General features: G+C 42.6%; 1 protein-coding gene across 1 annotated transcript in view; it reads left to right on the forward strand.

Annotated features, from left to right (window-relative positions):
- Nucleotides 1-25,828, forward strand: part of adgrd2 (adhesion G protein-coupled receptor D2) — a gene marked incomplete at both ends in the record, with an annotated part of 77,231 nt that extends 51,403 nt beyond the window's left edge. Inside the window, 9 exons of the mRNA XM_080466522.1 lie at nucleotides 1,390-1,543; nucleotides 5,800-5,933; nucleotides 8,975-9,090; nucleotides 15,436-15,556; nucleotides 21,731-21,772; nucleotides 21,919-21,972; nucleotides 22,053-22,200; nucleotides 25,620-25,678; nucleotides 25,775-25,828. Coding sequence (XP_080322648.1) covers nucleotides 1,390-1,543; nucleotides 5,800-5,933; nucleotides 8,975-9,090; nucleotides 15,436-15,556; nucleotides 21,731-21,772; nucleotides 21,919-21,972; nucleotides 22,053-22,200; nucleotides 25,620-25,678; nucleotides 25,775-25,828 — 882 coding nt within the window. The remainder of the gene's footprint in view (nucleotides 1-1,389; nucleotides 1,544-5,799; nucleotides 5,934-8,974; nucleotides 9,091-15,435; nucleotides 15,557-21,730; nucleotides 21,773-21,918; nucleotides 21,973-22,052; nucleotides 22,201-25,619; nucleotides 25,679-25,774) is intronic.
- Nucleotides 25,829-27,992: the final 2,164 nt, after the last annotated feature.

Genomic DNA, 27,992 nt, shown 5'->3' on the forward strand with positions numbered 1-27,992 from the left:
GCTCCAGCTCTGTCTTCGCATAAACAGGGGAAAATGCAATTCCTCAGAAACTCTCAAACTCCATCTCTGTGGAAATGGGGGAAAATACAAGTTTTGGAAAACGCTCAGACTCCTTTGTATAAGCGGGGGGGAAACGCAACTTTGATGGGTTTGCGTTGCTCAAACACTCGTATTTAATGAAAACACAAAGATTTCACTCTACAATTACGACACCCACGCGAACATGATAAAAAAAGTAAGGAAATTCTTTTCACTCGTCTCCAAAACAAAAGCAAAGTTTTTTTTCTATAAAATTCAATAAATTCATTTCCAAGTGACAACAATTGAGATGGAAACTAAATGCCTCAAGGTGAAAAACAATAAAGAAATTGAGTTTTCTGCTTTAAAGAACCAATAAGTAAATCTGTTGGTGAAGTGAATCGAACCAAAGGACAAAACAATCCAAAGTGTGACAGAAACACCAGAAAATTGGGTGCAGAAGACAAAGGCATCTCACTTTACGGCACTCGTACAAAATGGATCTCCACAAAAAAAGTCTCTTCGATCTAATCCAAAGACTAAAGTAAAGACCAAAACACTAACAGACACAAAACGAAGACGGTTCAGGAGTAGTTTCGATGTTTTCCGGCCTTCGCAGATGGAAGATGGCGATTGCTGGAGAATTGCTGTGAAATCTTTGGTCTCGGCTTTAAATCTTTGGTCCTGCGTCGGACAGTGAGACCGGTTCCAGGACGGCCGAGGTCACAGTCTGGCAACCAAAGACGGCCGTTTGCATCCATAAAGTTGCATTACCGCCATCTGCTGGTTCTGTCTATTGTTTCTCACCACCCTTCTTCTTCTTCAATTGGTTTCAACGTGAGGTTACACCACCGCCATCTGCTGGTTACAGCTCGTCTATACCGTGCACATCCCCTCCCAAAAATAGTAAGAAGGAAGGAAACAAGAAAAAGATGTTCACGTCTCCTCACTTTTATTTTTAAAAGGTTTATACATTTCAAGTGAAAATGCATAATTTTCTACATTTCTATCTCAGAAAAGTTCCGCATTTTCACTGCAACGTTTTGAAAACACTGAAAACGATGTAGTTAGCATGCCGGACCACTAGTTGGTGCTGTTGGATGTTTGTTTTTTTTTGTAATGAAACCACACACACACACACACACACACACACACACACACACACACACACACACACACATGCAGCAGAGAACAGTAAGCTCTAAACATTAACGATGGTAGAACATGGACATTCTAGTGGACAGACGACCAAGTTGTTATTAAGGTGACTGTCAAAATAAAACTACCAAGTCTCTTGAGAGCCGTTTTCACTCTTTAAATTCACGGTTATCTGATTTGTCTCATGACCGTCGGTGATGTTGTCTCCTGCAGGTGGCGTGCTTCCTGGTGACCGCCCTGCTCCACCTCTTCTTCATGGCGTCCTTCTCCTGGATGCTGGTGGAGGGCCTGCTGCTGTGGAGCAAGGTGGTGTCGGTCAACATCAGTGAGGACCGCAGGATGAAGCTCTACTACGTCATCGGCTGGGGTAACCGCCGCCCGTCCTCCATTTACGTCAAACATAAGATCAGCGGGGCCAAAAGAGGCGTCGGTCCGCCAAGACAATCCTGAACATTTCACACAACAGTAAACACAACATTAGACACAACAGTAGACACAACAGTAAACACAACAGTAAGCACAACAGTAGACACAACAGTAAGCACAACAGTAGACACAACAGGAAACACAACAGTAGACACAACAGTAAACACAACAGTAGACACAACAGTAGACACAACAGTAAACACAACAGTAAGCACAACAGTAGACACAACAGGAAACACAACAGTAGACACAACAGTAGACACAACAGTAAACACAACAGTAAGCACAACAGTAGACACAACAGGAAACACAACAGTAGACACAACAGTAGACACAACAGGAAACACAACAGGAAACACAACAGTCGACACAACAGTAGACACAACAGTAAACACAACAGTAGACACAACAGTAGACACAACAGGAAACACAACAGTAGACACAACAGTAGACACAACAGTAAACACAACAGTAAGCACAACAGTAGACACAACAGGAAACACAACAGTAGACACAACAGTAGACACAACAGTAGACACAACAGGAAACACAACAGGAAACACAACAGGAAACACAACAGTAGACACAACAGTAAACACAACAGTAGACACAACAGTAGACACAACAGTAAACACAACAGTAAGCACAACAGTCGACACAACAGGAAACACAACAGTAGACACAACAGTAGACACAACAGTAAACACAACAGGAAACACAACAGTAAACACAATAGTAGACACAACAGTAAACCCAACAGTAAACACAACAGTAGACACAACAGTAGACACAACAGTAAACACAACAGTAGACACAACAGTAGACACAACAGTAAACACAACAGTAGACACAACAGGAAACACAACAGTAAACACAATAGTAGACACAACAGTAAACACAACAGTAGACACAACAGTAACCACAACAGTAGACACAACAGGAAACACAACAGTAAACACAACAGTAGACACTACAGTAAACACAACAGTAAACACAATAGTAGACACAACAGTAAACTCAACAGTAAACACAACAGTAGACACAACAGTAAACACAACAGTAAACACAATAGTAGACACAACAGTAAACCCAACAGTAAACACAATAGTAGACACAACAGTAAACCCAACAGTAAACACAACAGTAGACACAACAGTAAACACAAGAGTAAACACAACAGTAGACACAACAGTAAACACTAAATTAGGCATTAGCCTCAAAGCGTTTCACTCTATTTTTGCACCAGAAAGTTTCATTAAAATTGGCTTCATGTTGAGATTGTAGTTATTTTCTGTAGTAATCGTTTGATTTTTTTTTTTTTCGTCACGACAAAGAAAAACCTTGAAAGTTGAATTTTAATGTCAAAATGAAGTTAGTGGGAGTTTTGCTCCTGGATGATCCCAGGTGATCAGTGAGGAAACCGATCCGTCCTAGAACTGATCTACAACGAGGCAAAGACGGGCGTGACCCCAGAGGCAAGCGAAAGTATTCATTGTTAGTCATCAGTCTGATATCAGTATATTCTGTAACCTTGATTCAACTACTCAGTGAGAAAACAAGAGGCTGTTTAATGAATTAAGGTTGATGAGATTTTGATTAATGCAATAATTTGAGTATTTTTCTCCTTTAAAACACATAAGACAGATCTGATGTGACAAACATTCGTTTGATGTTTGTCCTGTGATGGACTGTGGTGGATTGTGATAGACTGTGATGGACTGTGAGGGACAGTGGCGGATTGTGATGGACTGTGAGGGACTGTGATGGACTGTGAGGGACTGTGAGGGACAGTGGCAGATTGTGAGGGACTGTGATGGACTGTGAGGGACTGTGATGGACTGTGAGGGACTGTGAGGGACAGTGGCAGATTGTGAGGGACTGTGATGGACTGTGAGGGACTATAATGACTGTGATGGACTGTGAGAGACTGCGGTGGATTGTGATGGACTGTGATGGACAGTGGTAGATTGTGATGGACTGTGAGGGACTGTGGTGGACTGTGAGAGACTGTGGTGGATTGTGAGGGACTGTGGTGGACTGTGAGGGACTGTGGTGGACTGTGATGGACTGTGAGGGACTGTGATGGACTGTAAGGGACTGTGAGGGACTGTGATGGACTGTGAGGGACTGTGATGGACTGTGGTGGACTGTGAGAGACTGTGGTGGATTGTGATGGACAGTGGCGGATTGTGATGGACTGTGAGGGACTGTGGTGGACTGTGAGAGACTGTGGTGGATTGTGAGGGACTGTGGTGGACTGTGATGGACTGTGAGGGACTGTGAGGGACTGTGATGGACTGTGATGGACTGTGAGAGACTGTGGTGGATTGTGATGGAGTGTGATGGACAGTGTCGGATTGTGATGGACTGTGAGGGACTGTGGTGGACTGTGAGAGACTGTGGTGGATTGTGAGAGACTGTGGTGGATTGTGATGGACTGTGAGGGACTGTGGTGGACTGTGAGAGACTGTGGTGGATTGTGAGAGACTGTGGTGGACTGTGATGGACTGTGAGGGACTGTGAGGGACTGTGACAGACTGTGAGGGACTGATCCAGAGTTGGCTTCAATGCCACATGATGCTGAGTTGTATTAAGTGATTTAGGAAGATTAATTCTTGGACTCTCTTCACACCAAAGTGAATGAAAAATGTAGTTTTCTAGAAGGTGAGACCTACAGAGTGGAGCACGACACTGACGACTGTGGTGACGGAGTTTGTAGTCCAGCTCTTAATTACCTGAACAATACCAATATTCTTTCTTTCTTTTTCTTTCTTCCTCTGTAAACAAAGCTGCGCTTATTGGTTGACCGACTCACCTTTGGTTGAGGTTCCAGTTTCCACAGAGAGTTGAGGAGCGCAGTGCGGAGCTCCGCGGCCTTGGAATCAGTCTGCTCCATGATTTAACACTGAGAAAGCCCCGTCTGGGCTTTAAATAGCAATGTGACTTCTGGCTCCGCGGCGCTGCCATGTTCTCCTCCGTCGGCGATGCTCGCCTGGAAACATGAGCTGCATTTTTAATGGGATTCACTTGAATAATCCCGTGAAGTGTCATGCTCCTCTCTGGGCTGAAGAAGAGTCATGACAGAATTCACTGGTGGTCAACTGAGTAAAATCCCCTCCAGCCTGCAGGTCTGATGAGTTGGTGCAGAGCTCGTTCACCCATTGTCCAGGGGGAAATCCACGAAGGCTCGATAACTGTATTATAATATTTGAAGGAAGGAAGGTTCATAAAGTTTTCTGTACTTGACAAATAATCCCAGCGTCTCTGGAAATCTACAGATTATATATATATATAGATATATATTGAGAAATTATTGTTGTTAATTTTGTTATTGTTGGTTTTTGAAGGGGAAGAAATATTATATCTATGTAAACATAATTACACACATTATATAACAACAATAACAATAATTTCTCAATGTGTTTTAATGTGTTTGAAGGTGTTTTGCGATTTTTAAGATATTTAGTCAATTCTTGAGTAAAGGGCATTTTTTTAATTAAAGAAACAGTATTTTCCTCTTTGATTCTGATTTCTACAGTTGTGAAATATTTTTATTAGAATTTTCAGAATTTATCATAACTGTTATACCATTAATAATACTTCACATGCTCTGTATTTTACCTTTTTATATTGGAGACACTTTTAACAAATTTTAACTCAGTTGAATTGTTTATATTTTCTTTTTTACGACACGTTGTTTTCTTCTTCCTTGTGGCTGAACTCTGTGATGAACATTTCACCCCCCCTGCACCTGTCAACATTTACATGGGCTCCTATCAGCGTCTTAAAAAACACGACATGATAAGTTCTGTTACGTGGAGCCACTGCAGCCTTCACCCATTTTCACTTGACATCAAACATCCTGCAGCTGCCATGTTCCACACACCGGCCCGCCGGTGTGTGTGTGTGTGTGTGTGTGTGTGTGTGTGTGTGTGTGTGTGTGTGTGTGTGTGTGTGTGTGTGTGTGTGTGTGTGTGTGTGTTATGTCGAGTGTGGGTACGGTCGCACAAACACTCGCCCTCAGGTGTTCCTCTCAGCACACCGCGGAGACTCACCCCCCCCCACCCCCCACCCCACCCCTCCTCAGACTAAACAGGCACGGAGGACAAAATACCCCCCACTGTTGCATAAATACGTCTTTGAACAAGCTGCTTCTTTTCTTCTTTCCTATTTTCTCTTCTCCACTTTGTTTTCCAGGACTACCTGTCCTGATCGTGGCCGTAACATTGGCCATATCAGTGGACAAGTACAAGGCGGACGACCACTGCTGGCTCAACGTGAAGACCGACACCATCTGGGCCTTTGTGGGACCCGTCGTGTTCGTGTTGGCGGTATGGAGACTGTGTGTGCGCAATGGAGGCCTGGTTCTTCTGATTGCAAAACGGCGTTATAGTTCCAGTGTGACTCTTATCAGAGTTCAGTTCAGGTGAGGGGAGTGACGGGATGAGGCAAGTGATCGCAGCATGAAATCTGCAGGAAATTAATTGAAGTTCAAGTAAAGTCAAGTTAAGGTGGAGAAACAGCATTTTTATATAGGGATGGGGAATTAAACCTGCAGAACCAGACTCTGAGGTGGAGAAACTTCCAGAACCACACTAAGAGCAGAAACCTACAGAACCAGACTCAGGAGAAACCTGTAGAGCCAGACTCCGAGGTGGAGACTTTCTGCAGAACCAGACTCCGAGGTGGAGAAACCTGCAGAACCAGATTCCGAAGAAACTTGCAGAACCAGACTCCGAGGTGGAGACTTTCTGCAGAACCAGACTCCAAGGTGGAGAAACCTGCAGAACCAGACTCAGAAGAAACTTGCAGAACCAGACTCCGAGGTGGATATTTTCTACAGAACCAGACTTAGAAGTAGAGAAACCTCCAGAACCAGACTCAGAGGAGGAGAAACCTGCTGAAGCAGACTCAGGCGAAACCTGCAGAACCACACTCCGAGGTGGAGACTTTCTGCAGAACCAGACTTAGAAGGAGAGAAACCTGCAGAACCACACACCAAGGTGGATACTTTCTGCAGAACCAGCCTCAAAGGAGGTGAAACCTGTAGAACCAGACTCCGAGTTGGAGACTTTCTACAGAGCCAGGCTCAGAGGAGGAGAAGCCTGCAGAACCAGACTCAGGGGAGGAGAGAGTCTCTTCAGAACCAGACTCAGAAGTAGAAAAACCTGCAGAACCAGACTCTGAGTCTGAGAATTTCCTGGAACTTTCCTAGATTATGTGACACGAACTGACACACTGATTAAATTTCAGGCAAATAACAGTTAAAGTTAATGTTTTTAAAAAATAAATGTAAGTCAGATTAAAGTCTCCTGAATTTCAACAACCTTAATCACATTTTTGCAACGATCTAATCCGTGGTGTTTAATTTGAAATAAACATTTATTTTTAGTTTTCATTGCCGGGTCACACATTCCTTCACACGTTTGTTGTTGACTTACAATCTTCTTGATGAACGTGTTATTGCCCCGATAGGAGTGAACCTGAGCACAACATGAAAGTGGCTCCGCTCCTGCCCCACTCCAGGGCCACAACTGCCCCGCGCACTTTATTGCTATGAATAAATTACAGGGAAAAACTTTCAGTCAAAATAATAAACTAAGTAATCTATGTATCTGCTACTAATCCAAAAAAAAAATAAAAACAAAACAAAGACAAACACTGATTTAAATGGTTATTTACAAAATGACCAAATCTCGCTACATGAAACCATTAAAAGTTCGAATAAATTCTTACAGGCGAATTCAATGTGACCTTCTGTCAACTTCTGAATCTTCAACTGTTCAATGTTTCAATACTTTTTGCACAGTTTGGTGTTCTCTAACAACGAGCTCAACGTCAAGATTCACGACAGCCGATCAATAAATGTTCAGTTAGCATTGTCGTAAAATACTAGCACAATGCGCTAAAAAGTCGGAAGCAGTTTTTTTACATTTTTGTCATCAAGTGTAATTTAGACTTTACATATAAGCAAAGTTCTTCAAGGCGATGCTTTCTAGTGCAGCTAACAGTTAACAGCAAACAGCAGCCAACAATTAGCATCTAAAAGTTAGCAGCTAACAGTTAGCAGCTAACAGTTAGCAGCTAACAGTTAGCAGCTAACAGCAGTTAAGTCTTTTAAAGTGAGACCCTGTCCACACGAGCCGAAATTATCTTTTTTCTCTCGGTTTTTATTAAAAAGTTTCCCGTCCACACGGGAAATATCTGCATCCGCGCAAAACCATAAAAACTACCCAAAGTGATGTAGTACATATACCAGGCGCTGTAGCTCTGCCTCAGAAATACTTCCAAAACGAAGAGAAAGAAACTGAGCATGCAAAAACGAAGAAACCCTAAACAAAGAAGCAAATCCGACAGCATCAGTAGCTTCTGCAGCTCGATCTGAAGCGTGTAGTCCGCCACTGTTGTTGTTGCTAAGTGACGTCGCGGAGAGGGTCGCGGGGTTATCGGGTCGACAGGTGGGGCGATGACAACATCGGTTTCAGCGAATGTGTGTCTTGTACATCCACACGTCAAAGCCGAGGCGGTGTTTTCAAATATCTCCACTCTGGAAGCCGTTAATTTAAAAGAACTAAAACTATTTTCAGGTTCCTAAAACGTTGCACCGTGTGGATGATCGGCCATGAATGACATGAAACAGTATTGTCGTGAGGACAGGGCCTGGCAGTACAGCTAACAGTTAGCCGCTAGCAGATAGCTTCTAAGTGTTAGCAGCTAACTCTATGAAACTGACAATACAGCCAACAGTTAGCTGCTAACTAATAGCTTCTAACTGTTAGCAGCTACCTCTATGAAACTGACAATACAGCTAACAGTTAGCTGCCACCAGATAGCGCCTAAGTGTTAGCCGCTAACTTTATGAAACCGACAACTGGGAGGTAGCTGCTAGCAGTTAGCTGCTATCAGATAGCTCCTAGCAGTTAGCAGCTAACTGATTCACTTACAGACGAAATTGTAAAAAGCAGTTTTTGCTAAGCTGACTTTTTTTTTTTTTTTTATCTTTTGGAGCAGCGATCTGAGTTTTCTTATAAATCCTAAACTGCAGATGAATTGACAGAAGACAGCAACCAATCTATCGATCTCTGACCAAAAATTCAAACTATACAATAGTGGAACTTTCAGGTGTGTGATGTAACACTGCGCCGTGTGACCATGGTTTTTAGTCATACGCATGTGAAAATGAAAATGATTGAGTGTGAGATGTTTTTAATGCCAGAGCTGGACGCTGTGCGAGCTGTGCTGCGGTTTCAAGCCTCGGCAGCAGGAGGGAGGAAAACATTCCCTCCTCTTCTCTTGAGGCCAAGTGGTTTGCGCGGCGGCACGTCTCCGCTCTGCCGGAGGCCATGTTGATGCTGTTGTCCTCTGCCTGCAGGTCAATGCGGTGGTGCTGTGTCGGGTTGTCATGGTGACCGTTTCCAGCGCTCGCCGCCGTGCTAAGATGCTCAGTCCAAGCTCGGCGTCAAAGATGCAGACCTTTGACCTCACCTGGTGAGATACAATGGCCACTCTAGCTCTCGCTGCGCCTCGCTCGCCCGCCCGCTCCCTCTCCCCTCCTGCTTTTTTTGTGCGCTGGCTTTCATGAATCCTTTTTCTATCAGGCGCCCACACACACACACACACACACACACACACACACACACATACACACACACACACACACACACACAAGCATACTATTTCCTCTTTATTTGCGAGCCTTAGTCAATAGAGGCAGTGTGAGACATTGGGGAGTTTACTGTGGGAGTTGTGAGCGCTTATCATTTTAACACCTGGGCCCAGAACAGTGTGTGTGTGTGTGTGTGTGTGTGTGTGTGTGTGTGTGTGTGTGTGTGTGTGTGTGTGTGTGTGTGTGTGTGTGTGTGTGTGTGTGTGTGTGTGTGTGTGTGTGTGTGTGTGTGTGTGTGTGTGTGTGTGTGTGTGCTTCTGCATATACATAATAATAGTAATGCAGCTATTTTACCATTATCAAGACATTTTAAAGTTATTATCAAAATACAGAAAGTTACTTTGTGTTTAATTCAATTAGTAAAACAAAAGCACGCAAAACTGAAGTGTGATCAAGTGCTAGTCTGCAGTAACCTGCAGTAACAACAGGGAGGAAACAGTGGTGATACTCAGTCATTTTCAAGGTCTCTTGGTTCTGACTCGGTCTCGGCCCCTTAAAGTCTTGGTCTTGGGATAAGACGGAAATAAACTTGAATTAAATTGCAGTGTCACAGCGGGACAGTGTGCAGTCACACAAAGACAACAGCAAACTAAGTAATATAAGTAGAGAAGCAGGAGGGGAGCAAAAAATGGGAGCAGCATGAAGAAAAACAAGAGGATAAATAAGAAAAAATAAGAAACATGTATGTCAGTTGAAATTTACCCACTTCCACCAAGGTAGAAAATACTGCTGGGCGATAAGGCCTAAAAAAAATGATTTCCGATTTTCTCACAAAAAAGAAAACAAAAAGTATAAATGACACAAATGTCTCAAAACAAGTTTTGATTTTATTTCATCAAACTTACCAAATCGATCCGCTTTTTACCTCCTGGAATCGAAGTGTCAGCCGTTCTTTTGTAAAAAAGGAAAATTCTGCAGTTTGAAAGGAGACTGAAGTGTTAACGTTCACATTAATATCTGCACCATTTAAAAAAAAAAAAAACATGAACATGGAGGCTTGTGTGCTGCATTTCTGTGAGAGAAGCAAGGGGGCGCTCCGGAGCTACAGAAGCTCGCAGGGGCAAAAAAGTTTGCTTGTAGCAAGAGAAGAAAAAAAATGTAATAAAATTTCTTATTTTTTATATCGTCCGCAACAAAAAACTCAAATTAATCTAAAAAAATCTATATATTGCCCAGGCCTCATAGAAAATAGGTATTGCACATGGAGTATTGAGTGTTTATTGTACAGTTGAAGATATATGTGGCATATGAGATATAGCATTAGATATAGAGATCTATCAAATCCACAATTTATCAAATATAAGTCACTAAAATGTTATGATAGACTTCATTATAATATTCTTCAGGTTTTGTATTGAGCCAATAAATAAATATTGCCGATGAACATCCAAGAAAGGTTTGATAAAAGAGAAAGTCACTGTAATTTGAAAGGAACAGACGTCTTAAAAAAAAAAAAAAAAAAAAAGGTTAAATTTGACAGCAATGGAACGAACTGTCACAGTGACAGGAACCAGTTTATGGAACGCAACTTAAAGAAAGAAGTAAAAGAGTCACGTACTCTCCTGGCATTAAAGAAACGCATAAAAACTACAACATTAAAAAAGTATGAATATTAGATTTGGACATAAATAATGCGAGATATTTGATTTGAACAAACCATGAAAATCATGGCTTTGTATTTGTGTATTGTAAATACTGTACATAGAATGCACAAAACATATCTGTAAAACTGTAAATATTTAAAAAGTTGAGCACTAACAAAATAAAAGACTGATGTAAAGTGATTGTAATTGTAGCAAAAGGGCAGATATCATAATTCTCTTCTCCTTTTCATTCAGACTGTCGGATTGGAAGTTTTGCTGTAGGGAGTGTTTTTTTTTTTAATTACTTGTGAATTAAATAAAAATTACAAAACAAAATGATGATGATGATGATGAGTAGTGCATGGGGCAGTACTGATTATACAGTCCAACAGCAGCAGGAAGTAAAAACCTTCAGTATCTCTCCTTGAAACATTCTGGAGTTTGATGACAACGTTCTTTTTTTTTTTTTTTAATCTTTAGGACGTCTTCGGGAACCGAGTCCTCCGTGTGCATCAATGAAAAAAAATATATATATTATGTAACCTCACCGTGTTCACGCTGTCAACATTATCAGTGACTGGAAAGACAAGAGAAGCAGTAAAGTGAAAGATGTCAACTTCCTGCCATTGAGCGAGGAAGCCTAATTACCACGGCGCGTCTGAAGGCCTGTTGGGAACCCACACATGCATCCTTCTGCTTTGTTTAAAGGGCCTTGCTGCTCCGGCTTCGCCTCGCAACCCTTTTCTGTCGAACCGCTTTCTCTGAACTCGCATCACTTTTTTCTCTCCTTTCATCTATTATCAGGATATTTTTCATTATTTCCCCGCGAAGAGGACGGATCAGGGTGTCCGTGTTTTCCCTCGTCGTGGTGGAGACTCGGGGGTCCGACGTTTTCTGTCCTCCGTTGGCTCCAGACCTCAAACTGACTCCCGTCATCCGGGGGAAAGATAGAAGTTATTTAAATCATGTGAATTAAGTCAACGTGAATCATAATGTCAAGAAGGGGAAAGTCTCTGGAATACGACTCCTCAAATACCTTTTTTTTTGCTTTTTATTGGAATTATGAACACATGATAACGTCTTTTATTCCCTATTTGAAATAAGAATAACAAATAATATTTCTTGCTTCTCCAGCTTTTCGTTAGCGTGCTTAATGTGCTCGTAATCTTGGTTTGAAAATAAAGCTATATATATATTTCCCTCGGAAAACACACGTTTGAATTAGATGTTTGATTAGTCGATAAATAAGAACCAGTCTACACAACGTTTCAAGTTAAAACACACTCTTTTTGCATTATTTATTTCAGAAAACTTTCACACAGTTTCACGGAGCAAAGTTTTGAAAATGATGTCCGCTTAAGATGTAGTTACCAGGTCAGGCCACTAGCTGGCACCGTTATTTGTTTTTTTTTTAATAATGAAACCACACACACACACACACACATGCAGGTGAGAACAACACACCGTAAGCATTAACAACGGGAGAACACAGACATTCTAGTGGACAGACGGCCAAGTTGGATTGTTGTTACAGTGACTGTCAAAATAAAAGTAGAGGACGTAGTAAAGGATCAATAACGCGATCCTTCATTCGGAGTTATCGCTGCTATGTGTGAGTGTGTGTGTGTGAGAGTGTGTGTGTGAGAGTGTGTGTGTGTGTGAGAGTGTGTGTGTAAGAGTGTGTGTGTGAGAGTGTGTGTGTGTGTGAGAGTGTGCGTGTGAGAGTGTGATGAAACTTCCACTTTGCAAATATTTCAAGTTGCCCTGTTTGGTCGTCTTTGGTCGTCAAGCGTGACGTCAACGCTTGCGTAACCGTGGCGACGTCATTCACACCCACTGGAATCGATAAGGGAGTCGTCTGCAAAATTGGAAAATGATTCCAAGTGGTTGAAACACTGGGAACCGATTCCCGATTCGATTCCCATCTCTAAGAATCCAAGCACCGTTGTCATGGTAACAGAACCGCTAAGCACAGCAGAAGTCTTAGTGTTTGGGACTTTCTTCTATTGAAGTGTTAAATATTACAAAAAAAAAAAATTAAATGGAGCTTCATTCTTATTGTGATTGACGCGTTTATTTTGGTTCAGTTTGTACATGTTTTTGTTTTGATGCAGGAAAAGTAAACGAGTGTGATCCAGAGAGCCAATAATATACACGTTTCTCTTTTTGTAGGAGTTACCGAATTGATTGTTTGCCTGTGCAACAATGGAATTTACCAGAGAATTTGATATTTTGCTCCATTTCCACATCCTGATCTCAGATTATATATGAATATTTCTTCAGGAAAAATACTTAAAACAACAGGAAAATGATGCTTAATAGCCTGTAGACAATGTTTTATAGAGATCCTCTGTGAAATATTTTTTTTTAAACTAGAAATGGCGAAATATGTGAGATTTATGTCTCAATTTTAACATATGGTGTCATGAGTTAAAGGTACTGGGATTCACACGTACAAACACGCATGATCGATTCAGGAATATATGAATTAAAAAACAATTAAAAACCAACTGATTTAATTTCCAAAAGACAATGAAACTAAAAAAACGTCAGCGATTTGGACAAAAATTGCTTCATGAGAAAATGTGCTTGATGTTGAGTTTTTAAGTATTTTTTTATTTCTTTTGTTTGTTTTCTTTCTCTTTTTCTTTGGTCGTCTTTTCTGTGAGAACCTCCACCAACATTCCTCTCAGCTCTTCTGTATTTGGGTTCAAACCTCAGACTGAGATATCAGAACACGAGTGTAAATAACGGCTGAGCGTCCGCGGCTAGACACCACTGCAGGTGAAGTCACCCAGATTACCTGAAGAAAAAAAAAAAAAAAAAAAAAAAAGCCAGCTAATCCAGCCTGTCGGGGGACATGATGTGAGTATTCTGAGTACTCCTCTGCTTACATTAGTGTTGGGTTGTTTGGCTCACGTGTTTTCATGTTCAGCAGCTCTCATCCATCCCCATTTCCTTTTTTTTTTTTTTTTTTTTTTTTTTTTTTTTTTCACATTTATGCCTGATGGAAATACCACAAAGCAGCCCCCTTCCTCCTCCTCTTCCTCCTCTTCTCGGCCTCCCTCCCTCCTCCTCCTCCTCCTCTGTTCGGCTGTGTCTCTTCATTCCCTCACAAACACACTGAAAGTACATGTCTGTGCCAGCTCTGAAGTGTTGCGTCAATTCAGGAGATTAGAGGGAAGAGAGAGAGAACAAAAAAAAAACGACTTTCAAAAATAAAAGGGAAGAGAGCGCCGGCTTTGTCCTTGCAGACATAGTGCGCTCTGAAAACTCAATCTCTCTACCCAGGTGCAGCAGTGTGACAACAATGGTGCTTTGAACAAAGCAAACCTTTTCTGCTTTTGCCCCGTGCAGCGGTTATTGGCTGCGGAAGCTCCGGGATCGTTGAAAGGAAAGAGAGCATGGCTGTGTCAAATCTCCAGGCCAGCTCAGAGGGACACGTCCTCAAAATAACTTTCTGCCTGTCGGTGTGTCCACGTCTTCTCGCTGGAATGTTCCTGCAGCAGCCTGCGTGTAGGGACGGCGTCAATCGGGAGGTTGCCGGTTCGAATCCTTAGTATCCACACGTGGAAGTGTCCTTGAGACTGAACCCCGAACTCCCCCGGCCGGATGGATTGAGCGCTGTGTGTGTGTGTGTGTTGCACTTCCAAAAAAGGCACAAATCGTTTATTTTGTCTTTGTTTGGAAACCCCCGGCGATGGATTAGTTTGTTTTTTTTGCTTTTTTAATTTTCTCCCCGCACACGATCCACATTCCACACGCCACAACTTTCGACTGCCGTAAATCAGATTATGTCGTCGTAATCAAAAGAATATTTTTACTCAGACTTCTTAACTTAGGTTAATAAAGAAACATACCGTATTTACAAATGAAACCAATGTCTGTTAATACAAAAATAAACAATAACATTTCCAGGTCACAACAGATAGGTAACGGGTAACAGGATTTCAGTTGCTTGAGCAAACCCGTCTATCACATTCACAGGCAACATGCACGGTCTATCCACCCGATTGGGGTTCAGTGTCTTGCTCAAGGACACTTCGACATGTGGAATTGAACCTGCAACCTTCTGATTGAGAGACGACCGCTCTACCACCCGAGCCACTGCCGCCAAATGTGTGAAAGTGATTAAGGCCACGTTTTGGGTGTCCGTTTTCAGGGCAACGGCGCACAGAGCCATGAAAAGGCAACTTTTTGACAACGTCTCCCAAGGTGGAACTTTTTGAAAATAGTCCGTTCTCATATAATTCTCACTAGAATGTTTGTGTTCTCTTGTCGTTGACGTTTCATAACGTTTTGTGCTCTGCTGCACGTGTGGGCGGTTTCATTACAAAAGCCACCAACATCGTTTTCAGTGTTTCTTCAGTTTTTGTGTAAACGCACATCGTTTTCAAAACTTTACCTTCATCTAAATGTGACACTTTTCTTAGACAAAAACAAAAAAAACGATGCGTTATCACTGGAAACGTCGTGTAAACGGGGTCTAAAAACGCGACGTGCTTGCGGCGGCTGCTCAGGCAAAGGGAAAAAGCAGCTCTGCACGTGAAATCCATTGAGCAGGTGTGTTTGGTGTGTTTGTAGGGCCGTGACCCGCCCAGTTCTCATCCTGCTGCCGGTCCTGGGTCTGACCTGGCTCTGCGGGGTGCTGGTCCATCTCTCCGTGGTCGTCGCCTACGTCTTCATCGCTCTCAACTCCTTCCAGGTAACCTGCATTCACACCTTATGGCGGGGATGAAAATAGGACTTGAACTGAGCTTGGTGATGATTTTCGACATTTTTCTTACAATAAAAATTCTATAATAAAAAAGTATTGCACTGGATATTTCTATTGTAAAATTTTACCAACAATGACAACAAATAATGTAATTTGAAGCAATAGTTTACTTTTTAGGCCCGTTTACACAACAGTGTTTCAGAAACGTTTTGAAAACGATGTCTGTTTCCATGGAAACAGCAGTCTTAATGTAATAAAAACCACCTGAACGTACACAGAGTACAATAAGCTGCAAACATAGAAGCTCCTTTAAATGGTCTATTTTTTGTCCATTTTGGTCGTCTTGGTATCAGTTGTAAGAAATAAAAAAGTGTCTCCATACGCTATTGTAAAAGTTGTTCTCACACGTGCGCGGGACGATTTACCGCGATCACAATGTGCATGCTCAGAAGCAGCGTTTCGGGAAAGTTGCGTTCTCCCCGTTTCCACGGAGGCAGAGTCAGAGCCTTTTGGGAAAGTTCCACCATTGGAGCCATTTTCAAAATATGTTGTTTTCGGTGATTTCGAGCACCGGAACCCGAAATGCAACGAAGGTTTTCAGTTTCCACTTGAAAAGTTTGTTTTCAGACTCCAACAGTCAAAGTATTTCTCAGAAATCTCAACAAATTCAACAATCTTCCTTCACAAGAAAAGTTGTCCACAAATTACTATATTTCCTTATCAACTTTTCTCAGACGGTTTCTCTGGACATAAAAGAGTAAATGCTTGTTATGCATCAGTGGAACTTGGAGAGAAACACAGCCGACAGGTCAGGGAGAAAGTTGTGCAGAAGGTTAAAGCAGGGTTAAATTATAAAAAAATTAAAAAAAAAGTCTGACGGGAGCACTGTGGAATCCATCTTAGAAAAATGCAAACAGTCTGACTCAACTGAAAAAACCCCGTGACACATGGACCGTCCGCCGGAACGGACCGGCCGGGAAGGAGAGCGTTTGACCTGAGGAGCAGCCTAGTAACTCTGGAGGAGCTGCAGAGACCCACAGTCCCTCCTCACAAAGTCCTAAAGCTGAATAAAGAATATACAAAATAAAAGACCAACCCGAGTCATCGAAAGACAAAACATTATTAAAATCACACATTATGAGTTCTAAACCATCTTAATGGAACATTTGAGGACTTTCAACTGAACTTCATTATTATTCATTATTTCTTTTCTGTTTTTTTTAAGATTCCGGCTCCGAGTGGTGAAATATTGAGGGGGAAAACAAACAACAGTTTAAACTGTCATTCAATGCAGGAATCCATTCAGTGTGTTTGTTGACGCGCTCACTTTGTTATGTGGAGTCAACAGGCCAATAACAAAAGAAGAAGAACAGAATAGCTCTACGGTTTCTGAACAGGGTTGGAGTGGAAAAGTCCTTTTCAAAGATGTTAAAATGTTGTTTTTTTTAACAGCTTTTCTGACTTCGGATGCAGATCCCCAACAGAGTCTCTCAGAGCTCCTCACTGAAACCTCATTCAGGAAGTTTCTAAGAGCAACTCCGAAGTGAGGAGGTGTGGTCGACCCCGTTGCTTCCTATGACGCAGTCTGCTGAAAGCTGTGATTGGTTGTTAGAGAAAGGAGGAAAGAAAAGAAAAACACTCCGTGATCCTCGTCATCCACGTGTCAGTTATTACATTGATTTGATCATTGTGATCTTTTCTAGTCCACGCTGGTTATTTTTAACCACTTCATGTATTTGATATTAATGGCGGACGCAGCTGTCACCGATTCCTGTGATTGGTGGAGCTTTTATAAAAAGAGATTTGATTTGGCAGAATGATGAAAACAACAAATAGAATGGAAACCAAAAAAAAAGAACTAGAAAGCCCAACTGGACGGAAGAGCAGTGCTGTGAGCTCCTCCCTGACGAGGTCAAGCGTGTCGTTAAATCCCCCTCAGGAGCTCTCTCTGGGCTTGAGATGCTTTGTGAATTACTTTTATCTTAGAAAGGGAAAATTCTAAGTAAAATCTTAAAATTCAAGAGTGACGTCACTAAGAGCTACTTTTAGCCTTAGGATGCTTTGTGGATACGAGCACTGGTCCCTAATCCAGCGGTGTCCAATCTGGGGTCCAGTGTTTCCTACCAGGGATGGGGGGGGGGGTCCCAGGGGGGGTCCAGTGGGGGTCCGAGGTTCTGTCTGCTTTAAAGTTATCTGAATTACAGCCTTATTAAAAGTAGAGCAAGACCATTTGTAAAATCTAGAGATGATCAGTGAAACTGTCCAGAACGCTCAGGAAAGTTTCACGTTTACACAGCAACGTTCTGAAAACCACACCCGTTTCCACGGAAATGGCAGAAACGCTAAAAAATTATGTAGTTAGCATGCCAGGCCACTAGTTGGCACTGTTTGTTTATTTGTAATGAAACCACACACACACACATGCAGCAGAGAACGCCACGCTATAAGCATTAACAACGGGAGAACACAGACAAGTTGGATTGTTATGTTGTCATGGCAGTCTGGAGGAAACGTTGTTCTTATTGTCCATCTACTGAGCATGTGCAGAACAACAAGGTACTACGGCTGTGATGCGAATGCGCAGTAGCAGCGTTTCAGAAAAGTCGATTTTTTTTTTTTTACCCCGTTTCCACAGAGACGGAGTTGGAGCTTTATTGAGAAGTTAAGTTTTGCCCCGTTTCCATGGAGGCAAAGCTTTTTCAAAAAGTTGTGTTGTACCCCGTTTCCGTGGAAACGGAGCATTATCAAACCATTGTGTTTTTTCCCGCCACTTCCACGGAGACACAGACAGAGCGTTTTAAAAAAAGTTGCGTTCCACCCCGTTTCCACAGAGACGGAGGTTGAGCGTTTTTCGAAAAATTGCGTTTTATCCCATTTCCACGGAGACTAAGCGTTTTCGAAAAGTTGCGTTTTTCCCTCCGTTTCCATGGAGACAGAGACGGCTCCCAGCACTGTAACCACACCCCAAAACCGTAATGAAAGTTTTCACAAGTACTGTAAGTACATACAGATATTTTTGCCACAAATAAATACTCAAGCGTGTGTGTGTGTGTGTGTGTGTGTGTGTGTGTGTGTGTGTGTGTGTGTGTGTGTGTGTGTGTGTGTGTGTGTGTGTGTGGGAGGCGTCGGCCGGTGCTTTGAACGACAGGTCAGACCACATCTACCTCCAGCCCTCCTCCTGATAACGCTCACTTCCTCTCTCACACTCCTCTTTACCTCTATCGTCCCTCTCTGACACCGCCTCCGTCTCTTAACGCTCCCTTTCATTTCTTCTACGCTCCCCACTCCTCGCTCGCCCTCTCCGGGTTTTTAATTAATCAAAATGAGCTATCCCCTGGGTGACCCCCCCCCCTCCCCCCCCCACCCCCCACCCCCCCAGAGCTGCTAGTTAATTTAGATTTACTGCCAGTGTCCAGCTGAGGGCAGATAACATTACAGTGGAGGTAGGAGGAGGAGGAGGAGGATGATGATGAGCCAGCCCGTCTTCTTCTTCTTCTTACCAGACAATCATAACAAAGAGCAGAAAGCGAGGGCCAACGGGGGAGAAAACATGGCCCAATATCAGGACTTGTGTCTGGCAGCCATCGCTTTCAGTGCGTGTGAATCAACGATGCACCACATTTACCGTTTAGTGTGAATCTACACTTTATTGCCACACTTTCAGTAACGCGTTGCGACGGTTTGGTCATCGACGTTTGACTGACGTCACTGATGAGCGCAGGCGGAAGCGGCTCCGCCAAAATATTAGAAGCTGTTAAAAGCTTTGCTCTGTTTTTTTTCCTCATTCTCCTTCTTCTTTCCCTCGTCATCTTGTCTAGATTCTGTCGTCTCGTATTTAAACAACCACTTAGAAATGTACGACACGGGCTGACCTGTGTTGCCAGATATGGCGGGTATCCCCCAATTGGGAAAGCTTTGTTTATTTTGTGTATTTTGTGTGTTTAAGTCGTGTTCTATAACGCACAAAAAATTTTTTTTAGGGTTTTAACATGATTTCTACACAGTCTGAGATTTGGGCTGGTTTTTGTTGAAGTGTGTGGATTTTACATTGTTTGTGCTGAAAACAGTGAGTCACATCTGGCAGTCCCGGTTGCTGACCGACGTGGCGTCCATATTTACTTCTGTCAACGGCGTCTTCTGCGTCTCTGGGGCCCGAATCCGTTCGGTCCGATCACGTTCACACGGCGGTCCGACAGACGTCGCGTTTGAAATTTAACGCGAACGATCAGAACCTGCAGTGCGAACGGAGCCCGAGTTGCTTCGACTTTAAGCTTGTGGTTTTTCAACAATAGTGTAAACTGATCTAACGGTACACAGTAGTTCATGTGTGCACTTTAATTTTTGGGGTTTGGTGTCGCGGCACACATACACATGCACAAAACTGTGTTTATCAGTTGTGTTACATCTGCTTAATCAGAACCCACCTAGTTTGGATTTGGTGTTTTATTTGGTCTGCATTGAGTCCTTTACTTTCAGCTTAAACATACCATTATAAATCTTTGTGTTTCGCGGCATGCATATTATTTTTTTTACACTCCCCAATCAGTAATCCCACCCTGTGCCTGTGTCTTCTGCAGCTTGCGTACACAGAGCAATCACAGAAGTTTTGTTTAACCAGAATGAGACACAACACTGGCTCAGCCGATCACCGCCGTGCAAATCGCAGGAAGTTTGTCTGTAGTTTTATCCCACATTTCTTTAAATGAATGACAATTTTTTTTTTTTTTTTTAAAAAAAGCACAGATGGAGTCGCGGTGAGATTGCGCCATATTAAAAATGTCCTTCAGTGGCGGCCTGCCAATCTGAACGCGATTACATTCTCTGAGATTATGGGTGGAATCATGCAGAAGCTATTCAGAACACTTTGACTCACATCGCTGGTTTAATCACATGAGGGCTGAAATTAGAAGAATCTCCCCGAGTCGGCCCTGATTTCCTCACATCTGTCCTCTGAGGGTTATAATCTGACGACTCAGCTTTTCCACTTCATCATGAGTAGGAGAAAGACGACCTTTTACATCAAATGTGGCGAAATTTTCTTTTGCAACTTCACAACGTCACCAAACCTGAGGAACAAATGCAATCGGTTATCAAAAAGTTTGTAGTAAAACTCTCCAACAAACCTTCTTCAGCAAAATATCCATTACTGGGAGGAAGATGCTCTATAATCTAGATGTTAGAGGAGGAAGATGCTCCATAATCTGGATGTCAGAGGAGGAAGATGCTCTATAATCTAGATGTTAGGAGAGGAAGATGCTCTATAGTCTGGATGTTAGTGGGGGACGATGCTCTATACTTTAGATGTTAGAGGATGAGGATGCTCTATGATCTGGATGTTAGGAGGACGGTGCTCTATAATCTGAATGTTAGTGGGGGAAGATGCCCTATAATCTAGACGTTAGAAGATGAAGATGCTCTATAATGTAGATGTTAGAAGAGGAAGATCCTCTATAATCTGGATGTTAGAGGAGGAGGATGCTCTATAATCTGGATGTTAGACGAGGAAGATGCTCTATAGTGTGGGTGTTAGAAGAGGAAGATGCTCTATAATCTCGATGTTAGATGAGGAAGATGCTCTGTAATGTGGCTGTTAGAAGAGGGAGATGCTCTATAGTGTGGGTGTTAGAAGAGGAAGATGCTCTATAATCTCGATGTTAGATGAGGAAGATGCTCTATAATCTCGATATTAGTGCTTCCTGAAATAAGCGGAGAGTTTTGTGAAATAGTGACAGAGCAGCTCTTCACCGGACACTTAAACATCACAGAATGCTAAAAGTGCCAAAACAGTCACATCGTAGTATCGTAATGAACATTTACTGACGTTCTACAGCCAAAAGTATTGAAATTAGTCATTCCAGCTGCAACTGCAGTAAAGCAAATACATTTCTGCAGTATTCGCTGACACTGGAGACAAACTTCCGGAAGTTATTTGTTATTTCTCGTCGTGAAAAGCGACGGCTCAGGTTTGGATCGAGGTTAGCTGATAGTTATTTCACTCAGTCGACGAGGAGAAAAGCAGTTTGACTGAGCTGACCAGAGTGGAGCACTAAATGGGCTCCATGAAGATCCATATTGTCAACAAACGTATGAATGGAGTTTCATTTACTTATTTATTTCTCCTTCTCTCACATGCTTCTTAATGTGCCTTTCTCCTGTGCGCAGGGCCTGTACATCTTCCTGGTCTATGCTGTTTACAACAGTGAGGTAAGGAGGCATTCAGCCCATTGTTGGCGCCGCTGTCGCCTCTGCTGCAGCGTCAGAATGTAGCTTTGTACCGTATGTGTGTGTGTTTGTGTGGCTGGCGGCCCTCCGGGACAAACCAGTGGGAGTAAAGACTGCTTCTCCTTTAGGTGAGGAATGCCATAAAGAGGATCAAAGAAAAGAGGAAGGCCTTATCCTTCACGGTGAGTGAGCAGCCGAGCACTGCGCCGCCATCCAGGCTCGTTGTTGTGCTGAAGCTAGGGGTCTCCGATGCCGTTTGCAGAACTGCTCCCAGCCCACCAGCTTCCTGCCGTCCCAGAGGGCCCCCATCACCCCGTGGGGCCGCAGTCCGCCCACGCCCTCCAGCCCCGAGACCAGCGAGACCTCCGGGCCCACGAGCTCCGCCTCCACGTCGCTGGTCATCAAGAACGGTGGGTCGTTCGGGGTGCGGCCATGCCTCGACAGCTGAGTGTCGTCAGCATATGTGGTGACGTCAGAGCGTCTTTCCGCAAGTGTTCCTCCTTCAAACATCCATTTATCCAGATTCCAGCCTCCTTGTTGCTGAAATCAGATGAAAATAAGTAGAAATCCATCCTACTTTTCTTGTTGCGAGACAATATTACTGCTTCTTCTGTATTTAAGTGCTATTTATTGTCAAAAGTGAAAAAAAGAAAATATAGATATATGTACTCAAAAAACACCATAGGGTTGGAACTGCCAATATTAATGAAAGAAATACATTAAAACAAGTAATGAAGAATCCTCCTAATCTTAACTTTAAGTATTTTACTGAGTGTTTCCAACAACCACAGACCACACGGTGTACTTTGGGACCACGTTGATCCTTCATTAATTTTAGAATGATAAATAAATTACAAAAACAACCAACAGCACCAACTCGTGGCCTGGCGTGCAAACTTCATGATTTTCAGCATTTGTGGCTTTTTCTTGGTGGAAACTTACATCATTTTCAAAACGTTTCTGCATAAACAAGAAACTTTTCTGAAAACAAAAAGGCAAAAATGATAAGTTTTCACTTGAAGTGTCGTCGTATAGATGGGGCCTTTATGAGTGTTGGATTAAAGTAAAATTTTTGATCAATGGCTGAATGAAGCATGACTTTATTCTTACTTTACTTTGCGTCCTCCTCCTCCCCGCCGTGGACCCCAGGTCCTCCTCAGAGCTTTTTATCTCTCATACGTCTGTATCAAGCACAGACTGTACCTAATAAATGTCTTGTTTTGCTGTCCTGCGGTTTACATTTTCTTTACTTTCATATTAGTTATTGCCCCTTTTAACATTCGGACATCAGCGTTTCAAATCGGAGGACGATAAAACGTGACTTCCCGAAACCACAAAGTAGATTTGTGTTTCAGCAGAAGCGTTTCTCAACGTCAATTGATTAATGCTTTCATTCACAGTGCAAAAAGATCAGGAATACTCTCCTGAAAAATATAAACATTGCTTCCTTTTAAGAAAAAGTTTATATTCTATGTGCTCAAAGCAAAAATTTTACAGTTTCACAAAAAAATACGTTGAGTTGCAAATGAGAAAGGCCTTGACTGTGTCTGTGTTTATGACTGCAGCTCGCGCCGCTGCTGATCTCTGTGTTGCAGCTCACAGCGTTTCTCCGCTTCACAAACTGAAGCAAAGAATGTAAAAAAAGTTGCCTCGGGGAACGTAAAGCAGAGCGTGGAGGGATGACGGCAAGAGCCAGCCTCCAAAGAAAATCCAACTGTTGATAATGCAGATTTATTGAGCGTTTGGCCTGAGGGGGGCAGTAGAGGGGTGGACACGACCAAAACAGCAGGAAGGTGCAGAGAGACATGAGTAAATCAGAGAGACGGTGCCGGTGACATTTAATAGTTAAAAGACTGTATGTCGAGTGAGAGAGAATAGGAGCTCAGTGTAGGTTGTCCAGAAGTCTAAACCTTCAGCAGCTTCACTAGAAAACGGTCCGGGTTGTCCTGAAGCAGCTCTAACTGTAAGCTTTATTAAAGGAGTCATATCGTGCAAAATTCCCTTTCTAAAGGTTTTCCATCAGTACTAATCGTCCCCATACCTGGAATGACGCCCCAGAAGTGAAGACAGTTTGTCCTCTCTCTCCCTGGCTTGTTTCAGGTTTTTAAAAAGTGTGTTGCTCCAACCAGCCAATCAGAAATCAAACCCTATATAGTGTCATCGGCGGTTTAGCCAATCCCAATCAAGGTAGGCTCCTCCCTTTGACTCCTCCCACAATTAGGCAGCTCTGCTCTGGCACATGGCACCACGAGAGGAAGTACTTCCTCCACTTCCCAAGATGGGCATGTGTGGGCGGAGCCAGTCCAGCTCACACAGACACAGCAGATTCTGGGTGCAGCTCCTATGATCCAATATTCAAATGGAGGAGAATCAAGGAAAAGCTGGATTTGGGGTAGTAAACTTTGAATACAACTTTTTTGGTCCAATGAGACTTATGTGAAGTGTTGAAAAGCTGAATAATATGACTCCTTTAAATAGAAGAAAAGTCTTTAGACTAACCTTCAAAGTAAAGTCCGTGTAAGCATCCTCAACTAAAACTAAAACGGGTTCTACAGGAGACAAATTCAATATGACTGTACTGAATTTATAAGTGAAAGAAGCTCAGGTAATGCTCAATAAAAGTTTAAACCTGGTAAAAAGCTTTACCAGGAAATGGTCCAGGGTGACCTGAACCAGCTCTACTGTAGGGTTTATTCAGTTTGAAGCTGGCTCTTAAAAGTAGGGATTGTGCCAGCCTAAAAGTAGTCACTTGCGAGCTTAATTTTATTTTATTTTTATTGTTTTTGACTTGTTGCTGTCATGTGAACACTTTCAACTGGGAAATGCTTCCATCTAGTAACTTTCCCAGTTCCCAGCTGATGGGCGACTGTGGCCCGGCTGATGGATTGTTGATGGGTTCTGCCCCATTTACACCGTTTTAATTTTTTTTTTTTAAACGGCTCCCAAGGTGGAACTTTTGGAAACGCTTGGACATCGTCTCCATGGAAACGGCGGGGAAACGCAACTTTTCTGAGACGGTGTCACTGCGTAGTTAATAGTTCTTCTGCACAATCAGAACAATGTTTCCTCCAGAGTGTCACGACCCCCAGCCCATATTCTCCTGGTACTTGGTAGTTTTATTTTGACAGTCGCCGCAATAACGATCCAACTTGGTCGTCTGTCCACTAGAATGTCCGTGTGCTGCCATTTCCGTGTAAACGGACGTCGTTTTCAAAACGTTATCGTCTAAACGTGAAACACAAATGCAGAAACGGTGAGTTTTCACTTGTGTAAACGCCTTAATCCTCCATCTGGTCCATACGTCAAAGATTTCTTCACTCTGAATTGCTCCTAAATGTGGTCGAGTGTGTCGTCGTGGTTTCCGTTTACCGTTATTACCGTAATAACAGCTTGATTCCACACGTGCATCTCCGCCGAGACGCGGCAATGAATAAATCCTTGATTGTTTTGAGACAGAAGTACCAACAAAGCGACTCACATGAATCCAGAGTGTAAACTCTCACCAGTCATTCAAATTGTTTGCAGTTTTTTTGTGTGTGTGTGTGTGTGTGTGTGTGTGTGTGTGTGTGTGTGTGTGTGTGTGTGTGTGTGTGTGTGTGTGTGTGTGTGTGTGTGTGTGTGTGTGTGTGTGTGTGTGTGTGTGTGTGTGTGTGTGTGTGTGTGTGTGTGTGTGTGTGTGTGTGTGTGTGTGTGTGTGAAGAGGCTTTCTTTGTGTCCTGCTTTACTTGTACAACTGTCCTTGCGTTAAAAAAAAAAAAAAGGAGAGAGAGACAAACAAACGTGCAAATGCCAATTTCCGATTCAGAGCTTTGTTTGTTTTATCTTTCAGAGAGTTTCAGAAAAGAGAGCTTTGTCAGTTTCTCTTTGAAACCAACAACGGGAATCCAAGTAAGCACCACACACACACACACACACACACACTCACACGCACACGTCAATCTACTAGTTGAATATTAATGCTGCATTTCTTTCCTGCTCCAACAGGTGGTGCAGCTCACAGGGTTCAAGCCTTCAGGTATCTATTATTTCTTTCTGTAGGTTAATTTTACAGCAGTACAAGCTTAACCATGTGTCTCTGCAAAAAGGGGGGGGGGGGGGGATCCTCACACTAAAAGATCTATAAGCACCTCAAAAAGTACTAGATATTGTATTGCATGAGTAGAAGCCAGACTTTGGAATGAATGGAAAGTGAAAATGATGCAAGAAGATAACAGAGTGACTTGAATTCTGAAATACATCAAGTAAAGTAGTCGTGCTGGAGGTTCGTGGCTTCAGTTACATTATAACACGGCGAAGTAAGTACCCGCAGCAGCAGTGATGAACATCAGGATCACATCAGTAAACATCAGCAACAATACAGTAAATATTGACAACAACGCGGTGAACGTCAACAGCAGCACGGTAAACATCAACATTTGTAGAGTAAACATAAACAGCAATACAATACACATCAGCAACAGGGCAGTAAGGATCAACAATACAGTAAACATCAGCAATGCAGTGAACATCAGCAACAATACAGTAAACATCAGCAATGCAGTAAACATCAGCAACCCCACAGTAAACATCAACAACAGTAAAGTAGACATTAGTAACAATACAATAAACATCAACAACCGCACGGTAAACAGTTGCCCCACTGATATGACGGAACACTTTCATAGCATTTCAGGCGTCTGTTACCATGACAACGGTGCTCGGAGCCACTGGAAACCTAACTTTTTGAAAATGGCTGCCAAGGTGGAACTTATTGAAAACGCCCCGACTCCGTCTCCATGGAAACGGGGGAAATGCAACTTTTCTGAAATGCTGTTACTGAGCATGCGCACCTCGGCTGTCGTAACCGGCAGTTGTGCTCATGCTCTGTAGATGGACAGTCGGAATGTTTTCCTCCAGAGTGTCACATGACTCTCAGTCCATATTCTCCTGGGACTTGGTAGTTTTATTTTGACAGTCACTGTTATAGCACTCACACAGCACAATAAACAGTAACGCAGCAAATATCACCAAAAGCACATTAAACATCAACTCAGCAGTAAACATCAGCCACAAAGCTCCGCTTTCCAAAATCTCACTTGTTTCACAATTTAGAGCTTTAAAATATATTTGAATAAAAAACATTTAGCTTTAAATTATGCACAAGGTTTATTTATTCTCCGTGGATACGACTGTCTGATAGGGAAATCTGGGATTTTCAGGTTAAATCGTCCTGGTGTCCGCAAACACTTGATTTCTGTGACTGCTCTCCGTTAAGCCTGGAGGAAATGTCATCGTGACCATATATGGTCATACGGCTCAGGGAGGGTGATGAAGGCTCCATCACACTGTATCGCTGGTAAAGCAGCTCAACAGGTAACCTGTATGTGAGATCTCTGTATAACAATAATAATAACTTTATTTACACAGCACTTTTAAGAACAGTCGTTACACAGAGTGCTTTACAGTAAACTGAACACACAAACATAAAAGTCAAGCGAGACAGAGGAGACAATCATTAAATGAGAATTAGAGATGGAAATTATATGCGAACAAACATCACACAGGTCAAGGTGGCTAAAAAGAGAGAACATATAAAAGATAAATTGGGCATAATTTTGAGTAAAACTAGATCAATGGAATAAAATTATAACAAGTAAAACTAAAGGGAAGCTTCAATTAAAAGCGAGTCTATAGACGTGGGTTTTTAGAAGAAAATTAAAAGAGGTCACTGGTTCTATATGGTTTCTGTGGCGAGGCGTTATCCGACACGTTGACGGAGCCGCCGTGAAACCGAGCTCTCACGCATCCACGTCTGCATTCATTCACCACTAATGAGCATAAGTGACGGTCAATGCCATCGCCTACTGTACACGTATGTTTCTGAAAATGGCTGCATGTCGTTGCGACACCTCCACCATCCAAATCCCAGCATCCACCCGTGGCCTCTGTGCTTTGAGCTCGACCTGCTTTCTTTATCTCCACATACGTAAAGCGTATTCACTACAGCCTTGACGACAAAATGAAAATAAGCATTTCTGCTCATTGAAATTCCTCATTTGACACCTGAGTCGGCTGAATGAAGTGACTTGTGTACTTCAGTCAGCTTTCATTAATATTAATAGAAGAAGTAATGCAGTTTTTTTTTTTACAGTTTATATTGTGCCTGTTTCACAGAAAACAGAAGGGAACAGTTACAATTGCAATTTTCAGTCTTTGGTAGATT

This window comes from Lipophrys pholis, assembly GCF_963383615.2.
Source record: "Lipophrys pholis genome assembly, chromosome: 7".
In the NCBI taxonomy this organism is placed as follows: domain Eukaryota; kingdom Metazoa; phylum Chordata; class Actinopteri; order Blenniiformes; family Blenniidae; genus Lipophrys; species Lipophrys pholis.